Below are 24507 nucleotides of genomic sequence, written 5' to 3'. Positions count from 1 at the left end.
CAAAGCTTAGACACATGAGCAGCACCCACCTGCTGTCAGCAAGATCCTCGTGATTGTAGTACAGTCAACTTCGAGACACTGAGGTAGACAATTCTTCACCTTACTTTGAGGTATTAGACACTGGATAATGAGTTTAGGCTTGCTTATCAGAAAGGAGCATCTATTTAGAAGCCTCCTCACATTAAAAGTCACTTCCCTGTTGACTGAAGATGCTGTCAAAGCAGCCCAACAGCACAGCTCCTGCACAGAGAACTGGAGCACTGGTGCAGTGTTACAGGTGGAGGCTGTGACTCATCCAAGAAGGCTTTTCCCTGTGCTCATCACTTACTCTATCCCATCACACAGTGCTACACAAGGCTTTTACCACAGGCATCCTTACTTATTTCTGAATGTTGCTTCTTTTTATCCTGTGATTCCAGTGGAATCTTGAAGAGGAATGTCATATAGTGTTCCACTTCCATCTGATCAGCCATCACTGATGTGTGCAGAGGCAGGGAAATGAACTGAGGTAACCAAAAGGCAAAACAGCATCATGAATCCCATCCTTTATCCCAGCCATGTCCAACATCATCCTTGCCCTTCCTTCCTTTCTCCTCTCTAAAAATGGCTGCTGAAACATTTACTTAATTGTTTCTAAACTTTGAGAATTCTTTTAACTGTCAACCTGTATTTTTCTCCAGTAGTTTCAGTTGTCCCACAAGAATTCTTAATAGTTGCCACAGGAATTTTTGCAGCTCAAGGTAATTGTAGCTGAAATACTATTCCAAGGAATTAATTTTTCCATTACTATACAAGTCATTTGCATGCTACAAGAAAAAGACAACATGCAGAGCAGCTGTGCCAAGCACTCAAATTTTTCTTCAGCTCTTTAACACATGAATGTCACTCTATGCATTTTCTACTGACATTTTTTTAAAAAGATAAATACTGACTTTAGTTTATAAGTAAAAACAATCCCATTTATTCTATAGGGCTACAAGGAAAGGAATGTGTCTTTTTTTCAAAATAATTGCAAAACAAAACACATTTCAGGAATTTTTTTATTTCACTGTAAAAACAAATATTTGTTCTTCAAAACAAATTCCTAATTCCAAATGTTATTAGCTCTTCAAATTAGATACAGTGCCATTTTTTTTCATTTAAGAAAAAAGTAATGCTGTAAGGAAGATTTTTCTACCAAGATTTTTTCCTCAGTGTTAAGTTTCACAGTTCACTCTTAGAAGGACTGCTGAAAACAATTACTTAAATACATTTGCTTCTTAAATTGAACTTTTTCTGTGGTTGAATATAGCTCTCATAGCTCCAGTTCTGATGGAACTATCATCTTTCATTACACAGTTTCTAACTTCCGCAGGAAGGCCGTGCGCAGCACACCAATCCAACAGTCCTTTTAAACCTGCAACAAAACCCAACTCCTTCCCCTTTGAAAGCTGCAGCTCTTCTGCCACTTCTGCAAATGAGGTGGAGTTGAAGTTACGCCCAGGAAACTTTCCAGCCTGACAGGCAACATGTAAACAAAGTAATTTCAAAATGCTGTTACAGGGAATTTCCTTTCATAGATAACATACATCTACATTCTACTAGTCCTGTGAACTGAAGCACTTCAGAGCCAGCTCTATTTATAGGCATAATGCACTTTTCAAAATAGATTGATGAGACAACTGGTCACTTTACCCAACACAACATCAGAGACTGCTGAAAGGAGTCTTTGACACATGGTCCATATAAAACAATAAATAAATATCTCAAAACAAATGCTTGCTGAGCACCTGTAACTACAAATAACATACAAGAGTAGCAAAAGCTGTTTGAAACTTTATTCAACTACAACACTGACTTGCACTAACAAGACACCACTTACAATGCTTCCTTCTTCAGCAGAGCCCATGTGTGAACTAAACAACCTCAGGCTAAGGTTTTCTAATGTGCTGTTTTCTGTTGGAGACCTACTGCACACATAGTTTGACCTACAAAATTGACAAAGGCTACAAGCACAATTTTTAATCCACAGTTGGACAATATTTAAATTTGTTCCTGTCTTGAAACGTAGTCACTTCATCTTCTAAAGAAATTACACAGTAATTAGAAAGCAGCAGTGATGCATAGGACTGCTTCTTAAACACTTGTCCAGGATGGGTCAGAACTAAACCCAGAAATATGAGTAAATGCTACTCTGTTTGTAGAAGAGTAAGGCTTAACCAAACAGGTGTTGTACTCACTAATCACTGTGCTGTCCAACCCTACTCTGTGGTATGTGGTGGGAGGGGGGGAGTATCCATCCTTAATACACATAATTGGGCACAAGGTTTTAGCCTTACAAAATACTATCTCCACCAACAGAAAACAGATTAATAGATTGCAGTAAGTAGAAAAATGGCCATACAGAAATTAGCAAAAGCCACTAACAGCTTAAAAGCTTTACAAACTAAACTAACTTACAGCAAGTAATTTCCATGATGACCTTATGAGTGCTCTACTCATACTTCCAGCATTGGGGCTCTGCTGAAACATTTCCATCATGAATTTGTTTTGTTTCCATACATCCTTTTGTAACCTTCAAAACCAGTTTGTTTCATAAACTCCATTGCCTTTAAAAGGTGTGGAAATCAGCCAGTGGCTACTCAAATTTGAGATAAAAACCAAACAAACCGCACCTCATACACAGTTCTGTTAACACAGTATCTGCTACTGTTTCTAATACTTAGTAATTCTGTTGTTCAGTTTCCCAGCAATTCCAAACAGATTACTTTTTCTTAGCCAAGAGCATAGCACACGTAATTCCTGCCAGTGTCAGCAACACCAGGGCCTGTCAGAGCCTGTCTACCAGATAAACCACAGGTGCCCCACGCTCCTCACCATTCCATGGACTTCTTGAAATTAAAGTCAAAAATTTTAGGACTTACATGACTGAATAAAATGCACATGCAAATACTAAATACAGAGACACAAAAATACAAAGAAGAACATGTAATACAATGTAAACACGCTGAACTAGAGGAACGTTATTTCTGAACAGCTCTTGGTCATGAAAACATTTGTGTAACACAAGGTGCTGCTGTGGAGGAGGTGTGGATGATGAAAGTGACCCGATACCGTGTGGTGTGGGTTTTTCCCCCAAGGGGATCAGCAGAGTTGTCATATGATCCACTTGAGTTTGTTTACGTTCCTCTTCCCATTATTCAGCTGTCTTCTGCTGTGAAGCCTGTTCAGCATTAAAAGCAGGATGTGCAGTGCCCAGAGTATCACTGCACATGTCCAGACAAACACAATACTGTAAAGCAGGTGTGTGTCAAAGAACGATGCAATGGAATGTTTTAACATGGTAATGAGTTCTACAGTGCATCCACACAAGTTGTTACTGGAGCTGTTAAGACTCCCACAGTGCAGGTAAGGAAAAGAACTAACTGAAAATGCTTCATGGCAGTTTCAGGTAAGTCCTCAAATTATTTCAGGAAAATGTAGTCTATTTCAGACTGATGGTTGTGTGTCTTCTAGGAACTTTTCAGATCTCTTCTTTAATTAAAAAAAAATCTCTTATTTTGAGATGTAGAAGAGACAGGAACAGTATATATATGTTTTTAGAATAAAGTCCTTCACATAAGGAGGGAAATTCTAAGTCTTCACAGAAGGGAGGCAGTTCTAAGTCTGTCTTGATTAACTTCATTGTAGCCTCAGTTCAGTCCCATACCTTGGGATTTGGCTGTCTCAGTGCAAACAAAGTAAGTCCTCAATTCTCCCTTGCCTTTGACATTAATGAGTCCCCTACATTCACATGAGTATCCCAGCTCCTGTAGTATTTTGCTTGTTTCTTCTGTGACCTTTGTGTGAAAAGAATTAGAAACTTCTGTGAAATTCTTCTGATTATTCACATTAAAAAATATCCACAATTAATTAGAAATCATTCCAAGGCTCATAGGTTTACCTGGATTTTCCCAAGTTCCCCTGTACTCTCCATTCGGCTGGCAACATTAACAGTGTTGCCCCAGATGTCATACTGAGGTTTGCGGGCACCGATCACACCAGCAATCACAGGGCCATGATTGATCCCTGTACAAACAAAAGGTGATGTCATTACTAAAGCAGAAAGTGATGTGACATCCAGCTTCTTTATCAGCTGTAGCTTCACAAAACTTAGCTCTGTGACACATTCCTAGCAATAAGTATCAGCACTGTTCTCCAGATATTACTACTGAGCCTCAGGAGATGTGAAGTGACTCACTCCTTGTAAAATGGGAAGTCCAAGGAAGTGCTGGGGCACAATTCATGCCAAAGCACTATTCTTCCTTTTCTACTTCTCCTATATAGAAATAAACATATGTATAATGACAATACTGTCTTTAGTCAATAGTCATTAACGGGGTACCTTTCAGTTCCTCCCAACTCATCCAGTGTTCCTACTGCTCCCTCCAATGATGAGAAAAGCCCCTCCATGGAGCAGCTTGGCATATTTGAAAAGTTGACCAGGCAATTGGCTCTTCAGAATTTGACAGTAACCCAGATGCTGGGTTCAGCACAAAAAGGACTCAACAGCACCCAGCCCTTGACCTGAGTGATCCATCCTCTCCCCATGCTGAGCTGCAAAGCTCACATTCCTCACACAGAACTTACCAATGCGTAGGCGGAAGTTGTTGAAGGAATGTCGGTTGATGCCATCCAGTTTACTCATCAAGGCAATTCCATATTCCACCATAATGCCAATGTGAGCATGTTGTCTTTCCCTATCCTGTGCAAGTCATAACATACACTGATGATCAAATGACAACACAGAAGGCTGTGTCAGGCTACTATTTCAAACTAGTGCTAGTAGTGGCCATGTATTTATAAGGAGGAGACGACTCATTCTTGCAACTACAGAATTGCACAGTGCAACAAACATTCAAAATGGGGTTTTAAAACTACATTAAATTCAACTGGAATGGCTATGAGGCAACAAGCATGTATAATTAAATTTTATAATGAATTTCTGTCCTTTAAGGCTTCAGCTTTAATTTTACATGGTTTGGGTATATGACTACATGCATTTTAATTTCATACACAAATCTTCTATAGTGAAAGTGAGCCCAAGTACAGAAATTGGTTTTAATTCTTCTGGGTAACAAACAGTTTCAGACCTAATGTGGCACTTGAGGATTCTCTTTTTGTGCCAGTTCTCAAGGATCACAAAAAAGCTTACTGTCCAGTTGATGGCCTTTTCTTTAGCTCCCATTCTTAGACTGCCCTATTATTAGAGCTATTCTGTTACACATCTAGAGATGTTAAGTGATTGGAATCAAAGATGAAAGGTGTAAAAAGTATTCTGGGGTTACAAATTTAACATCTCCTTTTGAAAAAAAATGGAACTAGAAGATAAATGGTGAATTTGGCAGGAGACAATAGACTTTTATCAACTTTTTCCACATTTCAGGAAGTCATTCTTGGTGATTTACTTTCTCTTTCATATCACATTACATGTTGTTACTTTGAAACACCCCTGTGTACCCACAGAATACTGAAGGCAGATTTCAGAGACAACGTACCTGGTTGTTCTCCTGGCCTGGTGTAACACTGAGACCAGCTGCTGCCATGTAAGTGCTTCCAATAGTTTTTATTTTTTCAACACCACTAAATTTAGGTTTTAACAAGAGCTGTTTAAATGGAAAGACAATAAAAACTTGAGACTTTAATACCATATTTCAGTGTAGTATTTACCCAGAAATCTTACACTGCCTACAATAAGCATTAAATATCTCTAGGAATACTATCACTCACATGAGGGTTAGATAAAGTGCTGAAGATGAGTTTCACAGTTTTGCTTTACCTGCTCACAGGAGAAATAGAAGCACTGAAGTACTGAAATATAGTCCTTAAATACTGGACTTTGACACCATACTGATAATGGATTAGATGATGTATTTGAAAATCCCTACCAGATGGGAATATATCCCTGAAGATTGCAAGGCTGAAGTCAGAATATTAGTTCAGCATAAAAATGTTTTTCCCCCCTCTAATGCTCAGAGATCTAGTGAAGCATTACTTTTGCAGCAAGTATGTAATCCAGTACATTTTTGACAGAAGCTTAATTACCTCATCAAAGTCAGCAATGATTTCATTCAACAGCCGCAAGCATTCGAGGCCTTCTTTATTGACATCACATTCCGTGTAAAACACCTTAAAATCTGGTACTGATGCAAACATGACACAGACACAGTCATAGGATTGATGGTACCAGTCCTGTAGGAAAACAATATATCCCCACATTGTCAGCAGTCACCTTCCACCACAGGTATTCAAACCCATGCTAATTGTTTCTAATCAGTAATCAAATTACAGTTTTCCTATGAAGTCAATCACAGCACTTGACAGCAGGCATCTCGTTTTTATCAGAAACAATAACAAAGTGGATTTGCCTAAGGGAAAGGTGAGACACCTTAAAGGTATCTTAAAGATTCTCATCTATTTGGACATCACAAACCTTCTGACACACAGCAATATTCATTCTGTTGACATGCTGGCAGAATAAGATGAGATGTCTTTTAAAAAAACTCATTATCAATGAACTTGTCACTGGGGTTGCTGCCAAGGAGATACTGTAATCTGTTCCTTAACTAACTTCTCCAAAAACTGTGACGTATCCTCCCTGGTAAAATATGGTCTTTGTAAAGCAGTAAATCCTTTTTAAATATTTCTCAAACTAAAACTGTGCCCTGAAGCCAAACTACCGATTCTGAAAACAGATTACAGGGACTGCCACTAAAAGTCTGCAGGTTTTTGAGGCCATCTGGTTAGCAGGTTCTTGGGTTTACAAAGGTCTCAAGATACAAACAAGGGATAAAGAATGCAGAACATTAAAGTTTTCTGTGGGCTTGTTCACATCACATGTTACATCACAGGAGTCCAATTTACTGTCTGTCACATATTGGAGGCTTAACATACCTCATTTCGTTTTTCACCAATAAAATATGCAGCAACATGTGCTGGAAGTACATTTTCCAGTAAAAGCCTGTTAACATTCTCCATAGTTTCAAATTGCTCATGTTCTTTTTTAAACTTATTCTTCCACAGACAATCCAGGCGACAGTAATAGTCAATCTGCAAAGAGACCAAATATGAAAAATTAACTCCATAAAGTCTTTCACAGAAAAATATGTCAACTTTTTCAAAAAGTGTGGTAGCAATACAGTTTATTCAAGGCCTTCTGCACCCACATAGTTACAAACAATGTGCTTTGAGAACAAAGGTCAGAAACATATGAAGCAGTCAGTAAGACTGAATGCCATTTGGTACCATCAGATGTATTTACCAAAATGACACTTTAATATTCAACTGATTACTTTTATCTTGAATTGCAGCCTTGATTTAGAATGAATATTGACATGTAAATACAGATAGATTCAAATTGGAAGAATTGGGAAGTTCTCACTTCTATGATGCAAACACTATTGAAAATTATAAAAATGTTCCTATCCTTTCACAGTAAAAAAATTTGCATTACCTGTAACTAATTACAAGTACATTATCTACAAGTAAGACCAGAATATTAAAAAAGATTAAAATTATACTCATTTAGAGCTCAATTTCATAGAACAACACTTTTGCATTTTATTTAAATAAACTTGCTGCAAGTAAAAGAACTAAGAGACTGCATTTTAAATACATACCTGTTTTGCAAGTAAAACTAGGGTTATATAAAACAGAACCAGATACAAATTAATCATTATCCTTGGCTCTTTGATGAAAAGCCTGAAAACAAGAAAGCAATACAAAGTCATCTGTAACCTTTAAAAAACTCCATATGATTAAGGGTAGGGAGAAAGGGGAAGGGAAGAGGGTGTCTGTTCAGACATAAACCACCATGTCAGTGTTCATTTGTGCCAGTGGCTGGCTGGTACAGATCCCATCTGTGGTATTGACTACCAAGGTCTCACAAGCACAGCTTGAGCATCAGACTTTTACCAAGGCTTTTCTTCATAGCCTAACAGAAGATCAGCCTTATATGAGGTTAATATTCCACCCCCTAATCTTTAAAGTAAGCAAAGGTTTCCAAGGATCTCAGAAGACACAGATTTTTTCAGGAAACACACACTTTGTTTAAAAAGAAAAAAAGGTGATATTGTCTAATATGATTTCCGTGTCATTAACTTTACAGAAAAGTTTGCATTGTCTGACTTACATGACTTTAATACTGCAATATTCCAGTAACTGTACAGAAATCTAACACCTCCTTTAATGAAACATTAAATGATAAGAAACTTTACACTGCACCTGGTACTGTTGTCATTGAAGCTCAAGTTTCTATGCTGCAGAGTATTAAAAATGATGAGGTAGACAGTCACAGCAATGGACAGGAGGAGAACTTTGAGTTCAAAGCTCATTTGAAGAAATACTGAGCAAGCGATGAACCCCAATATACAGCAGTAAGCATAATACTGTGAAAGAAGAATTTAAAGAGCAGTTGCATTATTCAAACTTAATGCCTAAGAGATGTTCAAACCACAGCACAAGCTCTGATTTCATGGTGACTGTAATTTAAACAGAAGAAATTACAATTGCTTGCTAAATTTTAAATGGCACTAAAAAGGCTAAACTTAATACCTTTTTATTTAGTTTAGGGTTTTTTTAAATTTTTTAAGGGCAAACAAAAGGATTTAAACAAAAAACATCACACCATAAGCAATCCCAGAAAAAAACTAAAGTGTTGAGAATTTATCTTCTGAAGTCCATTTAATTTAAGTTCAAGACTAATCTAAAGTAGGTTCATAGTCCAGTGAACCAGCTCTGAATGAAGAACTCCAGCATTCTAATCCTATTTTGAATGTGCTCTCCCATTGTAACCTTGAGCAGATACCACATTCCCATCTCCCCCACCTGTAAATGTGAAGACCATGACCTGTTACCCAACCTTAGGCACGACTCTTTCATAAGAACTTTGATGCTAACAAGCTTTATGAAGCTAGGGCGTTATCCAATGGAATTAGTGAACACTTTCCCAGAGGAATGCCAGCTCAGGTGTGGTGTCCCAGGTCAGGACACAGCTGGCAGCCCTGAATGCATCGGGTGATACAAAGCACAAGACATAAGACAGGGCTGGTCCCTGCAGCCACAGGCACAGGTGTGAGAGCTGAGCTGGCATTCCTGAGCCTGCAAACTACTCCAAAATTACCTCCTCTGCTGCTCCTCAAGAAATCATTTCTCTTTAACCACAAGGTGCAGTTTTCCCACCCGTAATAGCACAGACCTACCACAGAACTGTGAGATTCTTGGCTAAACAGTTTCTACTGAAGTGAATGAAGCCAGAACTCCTAATTAGAGCCTGTATAAAACTAATTAGACCAACTCTGTCATCCTAAAGGCCCTGAGTGCAACCTCCAAAAGGTAACAAACACTCACCTTGAAGCCAAACCTCTGAAAAAGAGACCGCTATGCAGAAAACACCAACACAGGTCTGTCAGCCATTTAAACCCTTTTGCTCTATCAATACTTTACTGGGACACTTGCAAATACAGCTCTCATCTTTCAGACACAAACATCAACATCCTGTTCTTCTGCTTTTTCCTTAATGTTTTAGACCTACTTTTAAGTCTGAAAATTCAAAAAACTGCAAAGCCATACTTTATTCAGCACAGCAATAGCAGCTGAATAATACTGATTTCATGAAGAAGTTTTCTGCTGTCAGATACCTAAAAAAGCTGCCTTTTATACAGCAACAGACCTTGCCACTTCTCAGAAAATACACACAATATTCAAAAATCTGGCTTTCAAAGTAACATATATTCATTACTTACAGTTTCCTCAATGCAGAAATGAGTTGTGTTTCCAAAAGGCTGATTTACAGACATGCAAAAATAAAAAAAATTACCAGATGAGCGTAATATGCATTTTATATGCACTTATCATGAGCACAACAAAAAGGGTCCTCACACAACCTGCTACACATCATTTAAAAACATACCCATCATCTAAGGGGTGACAAGGTGACAAAGAAATATCCCAAACATTTGGATGATCTCAAAACAGAATACTACTTTGGAATTAAAGAGATAAAAAGGGAAACCCTCAGAAATAATTTTTTGTCACTAGCAAGTGCTGAATTTACCATGACAGAAATGCTAGAGAACACCTTTCAAATATGATCTATCCTTATAAAAAAAAATACATCAAAATGTTGCCATTCATCTATATTACAGGAGTTGGAATCCATGATCTTTGTGGGTCTCTTTCAACTCAGGATATTCTATGATTCTACTCTCACCAGCCAAGACTCATTTCATTTTGATCTTAGAAATTAAGACAGTACTCTACTCACATAGGTGGTAGCCCACAGGTCATTTGATACAGTAAAGTTGGCAGGTTTGTTCTTTTCAGTAGTCTTGATTTATAAGGGGAAAAAAAACAAGACACATCAACAAAACCACCATAACAAACTTGTTAGCAGGTAGTAACTGATTCTGAGTTTTTTCTCTATATTATAGAGTCCTGATCTGGTTGCCTTTTCAGTGCCACTGAATAAATGTTGAAATACAATGGTATCACATGGAGTTGTGTTAAACATATATGCAAACACAAGGAGCAAGAAAGCTAAAATTTACTAATTCAGGGTAAAGTTTTACATTATGGCTAACAGTTATCTGGCACAAACATGGTTTTGTCTCACCCCCACCCAGCTTCACAGCTGCTGTTCCTGTTTTCTTTTGGGCTGTCTGCTGGTGTTCACATGACACCACTGTGAGTCAATTCAAGGACCTGAGCCAGCAGAAAATCCACCCTACAAAAGGCAATTAAGCATTTTCTGCAGTATTGCTTTCAGAATGAACTCCCCAGGCAATCAGAGGAATGGCAAAGTGAACACATGGGATCAGGAGGACATCACTTCTAGTAGCCAGTTATCAGCAAGGCTGAACTGTTAACACATAAAGCTTGTTTGAAAAAAACCCAAACCAAACTAAATCAAAACCAATTAAAAAAAAAAAAAAAAAAACAAAAAAAAAAAACAACCCAGAGTGGTCTTGAGCATGAGGTTATTAAAGGGTTGTTTTTCAAATGTACCACAAGTGAAATACAATACTCAAACTAAAGTTAGAAGACAGATGGCATTTCTTTCTTACTCCAGCTGTAACTCTCCACAATACCTTTGGTTTTAAAATACAGCCAAGATACATTCTTCCCTCTCTCATCCACAGTGCAAACAGCACAGTGAACTGCTTAAAGTGCCACATGCCACAGCCAAACATTTAAAGGCACGTTAAAGAAAAAAAAGAAGACTATCCTTAACATTGTTTAAAAAAGGAAGACAGTCCTTAACATTGGCGAGGGTTACAATCAAGACTTATTATAAATGCCATCTGGAAAGCAAGAAAAGGTGGTGTTTACTAGAACACTAGTCTATCACATATACTTTCAGTTCTAGAAATTGAGAGATTTTACATGATTTTACATTTTAAATGCATTATGTGTAAATCAACTCATGTTGCAAATTAGACATTAGAAAAAGCAGCAAAAAGCTGGTACTTGATATAAGAACAGAAGAAGTTACCCAAACTCTGGATATTACAGTAAGTTCACAGCATAAAAATACTGTGATTACTTACCAAGTTAAAAATGGCTATAATCAGCAAGGCAGCTATAGTGATGAAAGCTAAAGGAAGCCTCAGTAAAGGCATTGTTTCCACCTTTTCTGAGACAGCACAAAGATGGCGCAGGAGAGGCCACTGATCTGAGCAGCACTTCTGTAAACAACATTAATTTGTTTCAGTAACATGAAAACCACTTTGATACATGGGAAGAAATATTTCTAAATACTTTTTTCTCTGCAGGAGAATGTCAGGAGTCTTCACTGGAATCCTAATTTAAAGCTTTGAATCTAGTCATTCAGAGTCAATGTCTAACATCCTTCTCCAACTGAAAACAGAGATAACGCTTCCTTACTTCAAAGAGGTTGGGTGCTAAAATTTTCTGAATTTTTGCTTTAAAAATACAGAATTATGATCTGACTGAAACCTCTAGAGGAAAGTTAATAAAAGTGCAGTGACAATTTATGTTGTGTTTTTTTAGTTACAGAGCTGTGATGTTTTATCTGGAACTCCATTTTCAGATGACTAAATCAAAAACCAATCATCCACAGTCCCAATTCTTGCCATCCAACTGTTGCTAAAGAGAAAAATATCCAGTAAAGCAAATGCTTGGAATGATTGCAAGCATTCAAGGATGCTCCCAGCAATAAAACTCAAGTGTGATGCAACTGCAATCTTGGATATTTTTTTTCTCTGTGTGTTTTTACACCTGTAGAAACCATACATGAATGCACATACACACACCTCTCTCTACTTAGACATATATGCAAAAATCCATCCATATACAAATAAAACCCCACTATACATACACAAAATCCATACACCTACCTAAGCATACTTTTAAATGAATCAGCAATTTTTATCCCCTGTACAGATTCCAATTTTATCTTTGTTTTCTTTCTCCTTTATACAGGTTGAACCTGGCTCTGTAAGAGACCATTTCTTTCCATGGCCATTTCCCTGGGAGATCTCCATCACCACAGTAGGAGGGTGACATGTGATGGTGGTGGCATGTTCTCAGTAGCACTTCAGAATCCCCTCTCATCCTTGGTTTAGTACGGCATAGATTTGATGAGTGTAAGGAACTCTCTAAACTCCCTTCCCCTCTTGAATTGCAGAGGACCTTTTTACTTTGTGTTGTTGAACTCCATGTCACTATGGGCTGCCTGTCACTATATATTTTTAAACAGTAATTGCATATATTTAATAATGCAAAGAAAAAGGAACTACAAATGTAAAGTGTCCTACTTGATGTAATGGTGAAATTGGAAGTCTAACAGCTATGAAATTGCTGGCAATAAATTATTCATATGTTTGTAATATTCACAACAGTTTATAAATTATATAATAACTAATTTTGCATGCAAACTTATTTTGATTTTACTACTGTTTCCAGTACGGAAAATATCAGTATTTACAACCAAAATAACTATTAATGACAAACATAAAAATAAATTTAAAAAACCCCACCAGCTCCTCCCTTCTACTCTTCTATTCTGACACTCAAATAATTCCGAATTACAGTGCAAATTTTCAGGCATGAATATCTGTCTCTGGCCATGGAATCTTCTGGTAACCTGAGGTTCAAGGCTCCCGTAACTCCTGTTGAAATTAACACCTTAATACATCATCCTAAAAGGTACACCAAGTTCCTGAATTTTATCCATCCACTTTTGAAAGCTAGCATCTTTTTTAAAAAACAAAACTTACCATACATTTCTCAGCAAAGCACAGAAATAAAATAAGCACAATGATGACTGCAACAATTCCAAAGGAAATTCCCAGTTTTACAGTTCTAGAAGAAGAGAAAACATTAAACAAAGCAAGTTTAAATATAATTTTTCTTCTAATAACAGTGGATGACTATAACATCACACAGGTTATTGTTGCACAATCACTGCTTTAAGAGATTCTTCTGATGTCCCAAAACACTGCCCTGTGCATAACCCACATGGCTGCACTGCAGCAGCCATGAGAAACAAAGATGCCATAAATTTCAGAATTATCAAGCACTTGCTTTCTTGGAGGTATGAGAAGAAACTCAGAGTTCCCTCCTTGTAGCTCTACAGACAAACTGAGCAAAGTTCAACCATCAAATCCCATTTTCTTACTGCTCAATGTGCTCCTAATATTTCTCTAACTGACCAGCTCTCTATGTGTACTAAGAAAATAAAATATTAAAAAAATATTTCCATTTTATTTTTATACTGATATCAAGGTTCTTATGCCAACAACATGAATGCGCTCCTTTATCAAGGGATAAATTAGTCTTAAGAGGTTTCTGTTTCTTAAATATAAACCCTCAGGAACTCCAAAAAGTTAAATGCACATGAATTTCACCACAGCAATTGGTTAGTTTGAAGTATAAATAATTAAAACACCAATACTTACTTTGGCATTATAAACATCTGTATCACAAATATACAGAAGAACACAAAACTGGCACATGCAAAGTAACTCTTCAGTTTTAGAATAGGAATGGTGCGATACTGAAACACAGAGTAGAATTAATGTTCAGAATCATTCCAGGATGGCTTTTTTTTAATTCTATGACATTTTTGTGATGGCACATAGATATATGTTTATCCTGTATTATTAAAAATATACCTAGAACTAAAATAGAACAAAAGAAAACCACAAAAAAAGAAAAGGAGGAAAAAAGAAAAGCACGTGAAAACCTGTCAAGAAAAACATCTCAGTCCAAAGAATAATTTCTAGGCCAGAAGAAAATTCAGAAAGTATGTAAATCAGCACTTCAGATACCCACAGTCAAAATCCTTATCAGAAAAGGACATACCCAGATGTAAACTTAGTGTGTGTACACACCACAACAGTAACTACATACAGCACACCACAGCACAGTAAATTAAAGAGCAGTTACTCAAACAGGAAAAGCACACTGCACCTGACAAATACCAGCATTATATCTACAATGAAGCAAAGTATTTTCATTCTGGATAGAGAAATTCTTTTTGTACTTCTTTAAATCCCATTATTTTTGAGAGAAGTAGTTTATATAGTAAAATTGCCACACTCCCACTAACTCCCTTATGGCAAGATTAGAGACAATCTCCTTTAATCTACAGAATTTGCATTCCCAAGGAGAAATGACCAGCTGAAAGGATTCACGGGATCTACTTTCCACTAGTCACCAAAAACCTCTTTGGATGTGCAGTCACCTCCAGAACCCAGTTTCAGAAGGAAAACAGTTTCAAACATATGTTTATGCTGCTCTGAAGTGCAAATCAAAGACTAAAAAGAATTATTTTGCTCTTACCAACCTCTTTTTCAAGACCAGGTTCTGCAAAAATCAGTGAAAATCCACAGAAGTCATCAGATTTGCCACACCAGGGACTGCATCCAGAGAGACATGTGTTACACACACAGAAGGCCAAGGACAGAAAGCAAAAGCATCACTGTGGTTGAGACTCCAGAGTGTACAGGGTGGGAGTGACACTCTCTCACACACATTTGACATTCTGCAAGGGTTTTATGTTTCACAGTGGAACACGTGAGTGGTTATGTTTTTATGTAGCTGACAGGCAGATCCAGAACACTCACACAGCAGCATCTGCCAGTTGCATGAAAAATGTAACTCCAAACCTTCCCTAAGGTTTACAAATAGGAAAGTATAATAGCAGATGTTAGAGATGGCTCACAGCCTCCAAAAACTTCCCCTAAATAATACCAGGCCTCTATGAGGAATAGCTGAGGTACAGCCTTGATAGAATTTAGATTAAAAAAAAAGATTTTTTTTTTCTTCTCAAATGCAATGCTTCACATTTGTTAGGAATTTAAATACTGTCTTTTGAATTAAAAGAAAAAACCCCACTATCATTGTTTGTGTTTGTCTGCTTTTAAATGCAAATGTCCTGCCAAATGCACCACCTGCAACTGACAGACCATTTGCCTTCAGCAAACCAGACACTAAAGCAACTTTATTACTATGCCCAAAACTGTGTTTTGACTTTACATCTAGTTTTTGTTCAGGACAGCACTCCATTTCCTGACACTTATTATTTTAATCAAGGGACCACAGACATTAACTTTCTGTTCCATCCTATGCTGCAGTTCAGCTTATTACTTTTGGACAATCCTAAGAAACAAAGCAATGATTTTGCTATTTTGCAGTTCTCCACCACACTGAACAGCTGGACAAACCATCAGGTTCCTGCTGCAGTAATAACTCTCATATTCAACTTATAACCAAAAAGAAACTAAGTAAAAAACAAAGACCTAAAGGAAAATAAGACAAAAATCCTGGTAACATTCTATCTTCAGTAAGTATATTTTATATCTAGACTTAAATTGAGAGTGCAGGTTAATCTCACAGAAAAGATGAAGAAAAACTAAAATACTTCATACTTAGTTGAACTGAGGCCCTCAATGGTTGACATCATTTCATCATAAATATCTTCCTCTATCCTTCCCTTCTGAGACGAATTTCTGAGAACAAAATGAAGTCTGTGTCACAAATACTATTCAGAAACAATGCATGGGTAGAGAGCACACTGCCCTGGGACACCAGCAGGATAAGCTTCCAGGGAAAAGCAAATAAGAATGCTCCAAACTGATAAATAAATACATCCCTGAGCACTCTACTAGGCATTTCTCTGGTTACTCACAACATGCATTTTTCAATACAATGTTTTGATAAACAGGGAACGTTTCACAAGTGAAAATCAGCTCCTTAGTTAACTCAGTGCTGCAGGTACCACTGTAAGCATTTATACATATAATGCCAATCCTTTATTCCACTACAATGGCATACATTAATAATACTAACCAAAATCACATCTTGAAAAATATATATTTACTTATTTATATGTTTACTGATAACATTATGTTAAACTGGGTCTATTTTGTGCTACAATGTTACAAACAAATCTGGTATCTGTGAGTAAGCAAACTAAAAGCTGAGGTAGCACAGGCAGGTACGATGTACACATGGGAACAGTGTATGAGCTGCCTTGGTTTTCCACTGCTCTTTAGGCTCTGCCTTCCCAACTCCCTTCCATCCTACTGCAGCCCATGGAGCAAAATGGGATCCAAATGACTGAGGAGCCAGTAAGACACAGAGGGGGAAAGCTCCTTTTATAGTCTGCTAGCTGTAGCAAATATGAACTGAGAAATCTTTTAAAGGCCAAAGACTGAGCTTAATTTTTCTGCGTAGGAGCACCATACACACAGTGATTAATCAGCCAGAAGATCACATGCTTAGAGCACACTGAACTGCAAGAGCAGCACAGGAGCACATTTTTAAAAAGTAAAGAAGGCACTTGACAAACCTATCAGAAGATCTCTGGCGCCCAGTGGAACACAAAGGTATTTCCTAAATAAAATAAGGGTAAGTTAAAATAAGTTACATGCTCAATGAATGGCAAACAAACAAATACTGAAAATAAATGTCAAGAAACTGCCCCAAACAATTTTATTCAGAAATAAAAAAATATATAAAATTTAAAAATCATTCTGCAATAGAAAAGCTTATTAAAAAAATCAACCCTTTCCAGCAATGTTTTCTGCACTAACAAGTGAGAAGGGTGTTCTGATAAAAAAATAAATTGATAGAAAATAATTAAATAGATCTTCCCTTTCTCTACGCACCAAAATAACTAACATCAGCAGAGGCAGATTGGAAAGCACTCCCACAAACCTGACTAGATAGGTACCTAAATTAAAGTTTACTGCAGCTGTGCCTCCAGGAGCACAACTGAAATCATGCACATTTCCTCCTTCCAGTTTTCAGGAAGTGCAGCTGGAAGGAAAAATTAGTTTCCTTATATTTTAAAACCCTAAAAATCTTAAGAATTCTTAATCTTAAAAATTCTTTACTGATAAAATCCAGTTGCAGGCAGAGCATGTTGAGGGATTATTTATTATCTATACATTTCAAGTAAATGTTAAGTGCATCTGGAAGCTGGTAAATTATCTTGTTTCCAAAACCATGTCTAGTGGGCAGAACCCCAAGACGGAAAAATAATAGGAAAACCAAACAGTTTTACTTTGAAGGTTTACTATGATTGTAGCATGCTAGAAACTGGCAGTCTGAATATTGTTAAGTTCTGACAGGAGGTGTTGCACAGATACCTTCTCAGTTCTGTGCACACATTTAACACCACGAGGAACAGGAGACATTCAGCCACAAAAATCAAGTCAGATTTTGAGTTTCACCCCATAGACAGCAGGAGGTTTGCAATTGAAGGTTGATAACTGCTACTTGAGACCTCACCTTTCTTCGCCTTCCCTGTGAACTTGAAGTGTCACTGCTCACACTTTCTCTGTGGTTCAGGTGGGCAAAGGGCCTGGCTGCTCCCCAGGACTCTAAATAACGCGTCATCCGAACAGATGCTCTCATCTTCAGCCCATCATTAACTCTTGTTTTAGGGAGATGATTATTTGATATGCATTGTTTGGACTAACAGGGAAAAAATGCAAACAACACACTCATTTAGAAAACAGAGTAGTTTAAGACTATACAACCTCTTTATTCAGTAGGATTCTAAACACATCAGCAACATGTCATCCAACCTCAATTCCTTTATCTCATTTAATTAATGTGAGTTAAAGCAAATCACAGTATACACAATGGATTTGCTTCAGCTGCCTTTACAAGCCTTCACTTGCAACACTGCAGCACTCAAACTTCCAGGTTTATTTCGGATGATGCAAGAGATCGCAGGATCTCATGGACAGGCAATTTCCTCACAGTCAGCGCAACAGCATGGGGAAAAGATTGCAAATTCCTGAGCTAGGGTGTATCAAAACAGTGATTAGGAGGAGATGCCACAAATTACAGACTCTGCATTAGATTTTATCCCTATGTCACAGGTGCTGAGTCAGGCAGCGTAGATGAGGTTACAGCAATACCCTTGCAGGACTACGAGGAAGCTCAAACTACAGAATAAACCAACACATCAATGACTGGTTATTCTCTAATATTTCATAGGTATCTTCAAGTGAACAGAGACCATTTTAATTGACTTAGACCCTCGTTCTGAGAGCGTGTGCTGTGTACATCTAGAAGGGGGTTGCAGTGTTGAAAACTGCAACAAAGATTGGGGTTTTGCTAATTAAAAGTGGCTCTATTCTGGAAGAAGTTTGTCATTTACAGCCTTTTTTCATTTGAAATACTCTACTCATCAACCACAAGTCTATTCAAAAGAGTAATACTCCAGGTGTTTGCATTTACCAGGCTTTAAAGGAGCAACTGACAGTTGCTAACTTTGCACCCTGAAAAGAAGGTGAACTTTCCTTTTAAGATAGTGAGGAAGATGATATCAGGAGCTATTTTACAGGTAATATTTTATCTGCAATTGGCCACACAGTACAGGTGTTCTTTCATTACTTCATTCCACCTTTGATCTGGATTTATGAGAGACACACTTCTCACAAATACCTAGTCAAATATATGTTTTTATTCTAAGTGCAGCACATAAAGATGTTTCAGCATAACAAGCTAAAAGGCTTGTCATGAAACAGCAGGACATGCTTTCAGATCTGAACTCCCAAATCCAGGTTATTCAGTTGACTCACACCATGTTTTAACTCTGTTCCTGAATGAAAAAGGTGTATGCACCACAGAAAGCTATGCACTAAAAATGTATGTACATATTTGAATAAATACATATATTTAAAAACACACATCACATACCCTTGGATCAACCACTAAGTAGGTTTTGATATTCATGGATTCAAGGTAAGGATCCCTCAGATGTCCATTCCCTTCTTCTACTTCATAAGCTTTGCCTAGGTGATTTAATGTTGCTTCAGTGATGTGCACACGGCTGAGAAGGGGAGAAAGAACAGAAGACCCAAACACTCACAGAAAGGTCACATTAAGCATTTCATTTACATTTCAATGGCCACTGCTGACACTTCTGCTTTTCAGCCATCTCCTGCTTTGGCAGCCAACTGCAAAATCCTGCCAGTACTTAAAATTATGTTTGCAATCCTTTACTGCAGTTCTTCCTCGCACATTTTTCATAGCAAGCATGCTGAAAAACACTTTCCATAATGAGATAGTATCACTATAAAATTAAACTGAAATAAGCAGAGACATAAGAAACAAGAAGAAATGTGATCAAAGGAGATCTGATGACTGAGAAGACAGACAGACTCGCAGGCAGCTTGTTTCAGATGGTGAGAGCTGCAGGGGAAACTCACAAACAGAACAAAAGTGAGGACTGTCTTGTGCTAAAAATGCATGAGAAAGGGAGGACACAGTTGCAAAGTCTGTGGAAAAAAAAAGCTGGAAAAGGTTTTTTGTTAACTAGGAGGAGGACAGTGGAAGTGTCTTGTCTAACTGAAACAATCTGAGAAGAGAGTGACACCGCAATACCACCAACGCACTTCTACGAGGAGCAGCTAGTATTGTTCTTTTCCCAATTCACACTTTCCCTTAACCATTATTTCACCCAATATCCCACATCATGTCTTTCCATATAAATTTTAAGTAACATCTTTCCATATAATTTCTCAGCAAGAGATTTGAGTGTGTTCATAAAATAGCATTTCTTATGTTCTGCTTTCTCATTGTTCATCTCGTACTTTTCTTTGGCACAGAGGAGTTAAACACTCAGTTGCCAGTCCTATAATCCATTAGCTCAGGGCTGGGAATAAAACATTTCCAGAATGGAAACTGACGGTGTGTAGCACTCCTGCCTAACTACAGAGAGCAAAGGAAATCACAATTCCATCTGCCTTTACTTCTTAATGCTGTATGTAGGTTTGCATGAAGATAATTTATCCAAGACCTGAAGACAGTTGGAAGCTGTGGATTCCAACAAGGAAGAATAAAAAATTCCTCAATACTTTTCAAACCAAAAGGTAAGTGTTTTGGAATACAGAGGATGGATGCTTTTATTTGTTTCCTGGCAATTGTCTCGAAAAAAAAAAAAAGTTGTTACCATAACTGTTATGCAGTTTTGCAGTCAAGGTGAACCTTCAAATCTGAAATTTTACAGTTTACTCTAAAGCATAATTTTCTTCCAGAGACTGGGGCATTCTGGGTGATGTCTGCATTACCTGAGCCTCAAAACTTAGCCAAGCAGTGCAGCAAGTTTTCTGTGCTGCTCCACATATCCCAAAAGGTGGTATGTTTGTTCACTACCCACCTTTCCCCTCTTCCTCAAATCACACTCTGCCACAGGACATTTCCAGTCCTTCTTCCCAAATTACATGCCGATGATTTCTCAGCAGTTACTAACTGCCTGCTGGACTGCAGGATGAGCAGTAACCAAAAGCTGCCCTCTCTGAGGCTGCCTCTCTCAGGCAAACTGGGACACAAACTGCTGCCCTTACCATGCTGGGACACAACATCCAGCTCGCTGCACCCAGTGCCCTGTGCTGACAGGCCTGAGAATAGCATATGCAGATCTTTCAGGCATACACTTATCAGAGAGAACTGGTCATAAATGAATTTTTCATTTTGGCTTTATGCTACTCCTTTCTGCTTTAGTAATGTATTACATTGCTATGAATGCAAATAATTTTTAAAATCAGAAATAAGATGAACAAGGATACTCTGCCACTGGAAAGAAAATATTCATAAAGCTAGAAGATTTCCTGCATCCTTTCTTCAAATTTCCTTCATTTATAGAAACTCAAAATACATATACTTCCTATTTTAAATAAAATCTTCTAACTGGATCCTAGTGATAAAACTTCTGCTCTCAAAGGAGTAGGACTGGATACCATTGGAATGGGGAATCACTGACATATCATTTTCCTGCAAAGCAGGAAACAAATATAACGTAACATTTGCATAGTGAATAAGAACCCTTCCTCCCTGTCAGGCTCAGTCTTCCACAAGTGGAAGGTGTTTCCTCTGGCAAGTTTTGAAACACAAGATAAGCAAGTGCAAGACAGGTATAGATACAGAAAGTATTAAGTGTAATGTTTCAGAATCAGCATGACAACCTAAACTAGCTTAATTCTTTACCAGCTTATCAAATCCAAACATAAAGACCATAAGGAAATAATCAAAGTTGTTAAGATTAGGCAATGGTCCTAAACGTGACTAAGAAAGTATGTTTTCCTGTCAGAATAATGTAGTTTGCTTTACAAACAAAAGAAACTTTACAACTCTGTATTTTTGCTTAATAAACACACTAAAACACTCAACCCTGCTGGTATTGCAACTGTTAACCAAGCTCCAACTAGTTTTCTTTTTGTTTTGGTCATCAGTGTAAGAAAATAATTTGATATTCAAATCTCCTTATCACTTGGCAGAAAATATTTTTTAAGTTATGAGCATATACCTAAAAACTGTCTGAGGTACAGAAATAAGAAACCCTATAATGTCACTGGTTAGAATCACTTTCCAAACGAAACTATACTTCAGTGCTTAAACATACACCCACATAAGTGCTATTTAATTAAAAAGTACTAATTTGCTTAGAATACCAAGAAACAAAAAGTCATGGTCTCATTTGGGATTTGAAAAGGGAAAGTCTTATAACAGTCTTTTTATTCTAATCCCTGAATTCAACGTAGGAAATAGAAAAAAGTATACTTTCCTTAATTAGGAAAATGCAAAATGCTACTGTTTTTTAAAAACAATTATATTTGTCCTTTTCAATGAGCATCCTAAAAAGACTGCAAGAGTGTCAGCCTTGCACCCAATCCTTGCACTGCTGAGCAGCACGTGGCAGGTTACATTATGCTTTGCCTCAGCTCTTCCACCCAGGACCCTTCCTGTTCTGCCCGAGGCAAAGGCTGCACAGGGAGAACATGCAACAACCAACAGCTCCAGACTCTCCTTGCCTGGATACTCTCCACCAGGCTGCATTTTCATTTCTGAGTTGTTTGTAGGGTTTGGCTAATATGATACAAGTGGGGCTGATCAATACACTAACAGAAACAGTGGAAAAATAAGCAGCTTGGCCTTGTTGACCTAAGTAGCACATCTATTCCTTAGCTAAACTCAATACAGTATTATCCCTGTGCACAGCATGGATTAACTAAGCCAACAAAATGCACTGCTGAAGACACACACCTTTCTCCTATGAAGGGAAGGTCAAGAAGCAGTCACTTGCTTAAGAGTGGAATTTTATAGTTCATTGAAAACACAATCAGAAAACATTCAAATTTTACAGCTCTGCTGAGTACACATTTGTCCTATTGTCATCATCCCATTAAGAGGATTTGTGCCATGGCACAGTTACAAATTCCAGGCCCATGACAGAGTGAATCAGCACCAACAGGGAAGATCCTCACCCGGGTACACCCGCAGATTCCATGCGGTTGGCCAAGGACACGTCATGCGACCAGACGTCGTACTGCCACTTCCGCAGGCCGATCACCCCGCACAGCACGTTCCCAGAGTGAATTCCAACCCTCATGTTGATATCTACTCCCGTGGCTTCTCTCACCTGCCTGTGGAGGGATGAGGGTGTTAGAGCAGGAGATACACTTGGAATCTTCTTCTCTCCTTCTGGAGATGTCTTAAGGTTCATACACTTAATGCAAAGACAAGAGACAAACTCACAACCTAATGCTTAACTATCCAACTACAGCTAATAAATACAATTTGAATGTAATAAATACAATTTGAATGCTGACAAGAAAGCTAAGAATTACTTTATTTGCTTCACAGTCCCAATACATTAAAAAGTCTTCTGTGTAATACTTACTTTATTGCTTCACACATGTCGAGTCCCATTTTAACACAGTTCCTGGCATGAACTGGTAAGGACACAGGTAGGCCAGAGACACAGTAGTAACAGTCTCCCAGGATTTTTATTCTCATGCATTCATTCTCCTGTGAAATTACAGTAAACATATTTCACACGAAGAAATGAACTGCAAGTAGACTAGCAACACCAAAGCCAGTGGTTTGACAAAGTCAGGTTTTGTTCAACCCTTGTAGTACCAAAGCTTATTTCTTTTTCCCCCACATCTGAATGTTTGGACGTTGCTCACTGGAGAGCAACAGAAACAAGTACCACTTCAAGAATTTCTGAAATAAATTATCTTACTAGTTTCTCACTTTTTTCTTGGAACTGCGTGCAATTGAAAAACTGTCAATGCAAATAAAATTGTCATAGATTTTACCATCTAAGGGATGAAATTACTTATCTGTCCTTATATCCCTCATCAGTCAAAGCCTTAAGGGAACATCCATCATTCTCCACCATCTTAAGCCATTCCAGTAGGTTCTGAGTGTTGCCACAAGTGACAAGCTTAGATGGATCAGCAGGGAAAATCAGCTCCAGATTAGAGCTGTTGGACATCAGTATCCAGCTCAGTGTCCATCCAGCTTAGCCATCCATTTTTATTAGGTAAATTGGAGCCCACAACACTTGCATATTATGGAAAAGATGACAAAATACTCCCTGGCAGAACAAAAATAGCACAAAAAGCAGGAATATCTTCTCACAGCTCAACCACAGAATTGCAAAAGACCTTGACTCACTACATCCAGACATGTTTTAAATAGGACAATATGCAGACAGCAGTGAGAAACTAAAATGTATCACCCAAAATTTAGAACCTTTTCTATTTTTGCATCTGAAAAGCAGTTAAAAATCTGACCAAATATCTTTAACTTCAATTTCTACTTTGGCATTAAAAGGAATTTGGCATTTGGCAACTAAGATGACATGACTTATTCTGTCCTAATAGCTGCTTTGCAGCAGTACAATTGCAATACAGCTAACATAACTCTCTTTTTTTATCAGTACCTGAAGACTTAACAGCAACTGAATTCACAGAAATGCAAAAATTAGCAAAGTCATTTAGTCAAAAAGGTTAACTAGAATTTAAGACAGGTTTTACTCAGTGGTATATTTAAGAATATTCAATGACAGCCATGAAGGTCTAATTAAAGTAATTTCACTCCTCTACTATATTCATGATTTTAGAGTTTTTCCACTATTTAAAAGAATTTTTAGAATTTCCCAAACCCACTGATTTTCTAATATGCATTCAAAATATCCAGATATGTTCAATTATTAAA

General features: G+C 37.6%; 1 protein-coding gene across 8 annotated transcripts in view; it reads right to left on the bottom strand.

Moving 5' to 3' along the window:
• Positions 1–1022: 1022 nt before the first annotated feature.
• The window catches only part of ADCY7 (adenylate cyclase 7), a 57069-nt gene continuing 33584 nt past the window's right edge, over positions 1023–24507 (bottom strand). For 7 of the 8 annotated variants that reach the window (XM_071567813.1, XM_071567810.1, XM_071567814.1 and 4 more), the window contains 20 exons: positions 23183–23310; positions 22767–22925; positions 19201–19333; positions 17779–17964; positions 16835–16878; positions 15912–15992; positions 14828–14900; positions 13938–14035; positions 13257–13341; positions 11565–11702; positions 10283–10345; positions 9762–9800; positions 8242–8405; positions 7638–7719; positions 6913–7068; positions 6064–6210; positions 5517–5624; positions 4609–4723; positions 3923–4047; positions 1023–3818 (listed from right to left, as the gene is read on the bottom strand). In XM_071567813.1, the coding sequence (XP_071423914.1) occupies positions 3672–3818; positions 3923–4047; positions 4609–4723; positions 5517–5624; positions 6064–6210; positions 6913–7068; positions 7638–7719; positions 8242–8405; positions 9762–9800; positions 10283–10345; positions 11565–11702; positions 13257–13341; positions 13938–14035; positions 14828–14900; positions 15912–15992; positions 16835–16878; positions 17779–17964; positions 19201–19333; positions 22767–22925; positions 23183–23310 (2271 nt within the window). In that variant the 3' untranslated portion in view covers positions 1023–3671. The remainder of the gene's footprint in view (positions 3819–3922; positions 4048–4608; positions 4724–5516; positions 5625–6063; positions 6211–6912; positions 7069–7637; positions 7720–8241; positions 8406–9761; positions 9801–10282; positions 10346–11564; positions 11703–13256; positions 13342–13937; positions 14036–14827; positions 14901–15911; positions 15993–16834; positions 16879–17778; positions 17965–19200; positions 19334–22766; positions 22926–23182; positions 23311–24507) is intronic. The other variant, XM_071567818.1, reaches the window with a different exon arrangement.

Source organism: Pithys albifrons, chromosome 12 (assembly GCF_047495875.1).
Source record: "Pithys albifrons albifrons isolate INPA30051 chromosome 12, PitAlb_v1, whole genome shotgun sequence".
Lineage (NCBI taxonomy): Eukaryota > Metazoa > Chordata > Aves > Passeriformes > Thamnophilidae > Pithys > Pithys albifrons.
The sequence above is the reverse complement of the archived record's forward strand: the minus strand, read 5'-3'. Positions and strand labels throughout refer to the sequence as shown.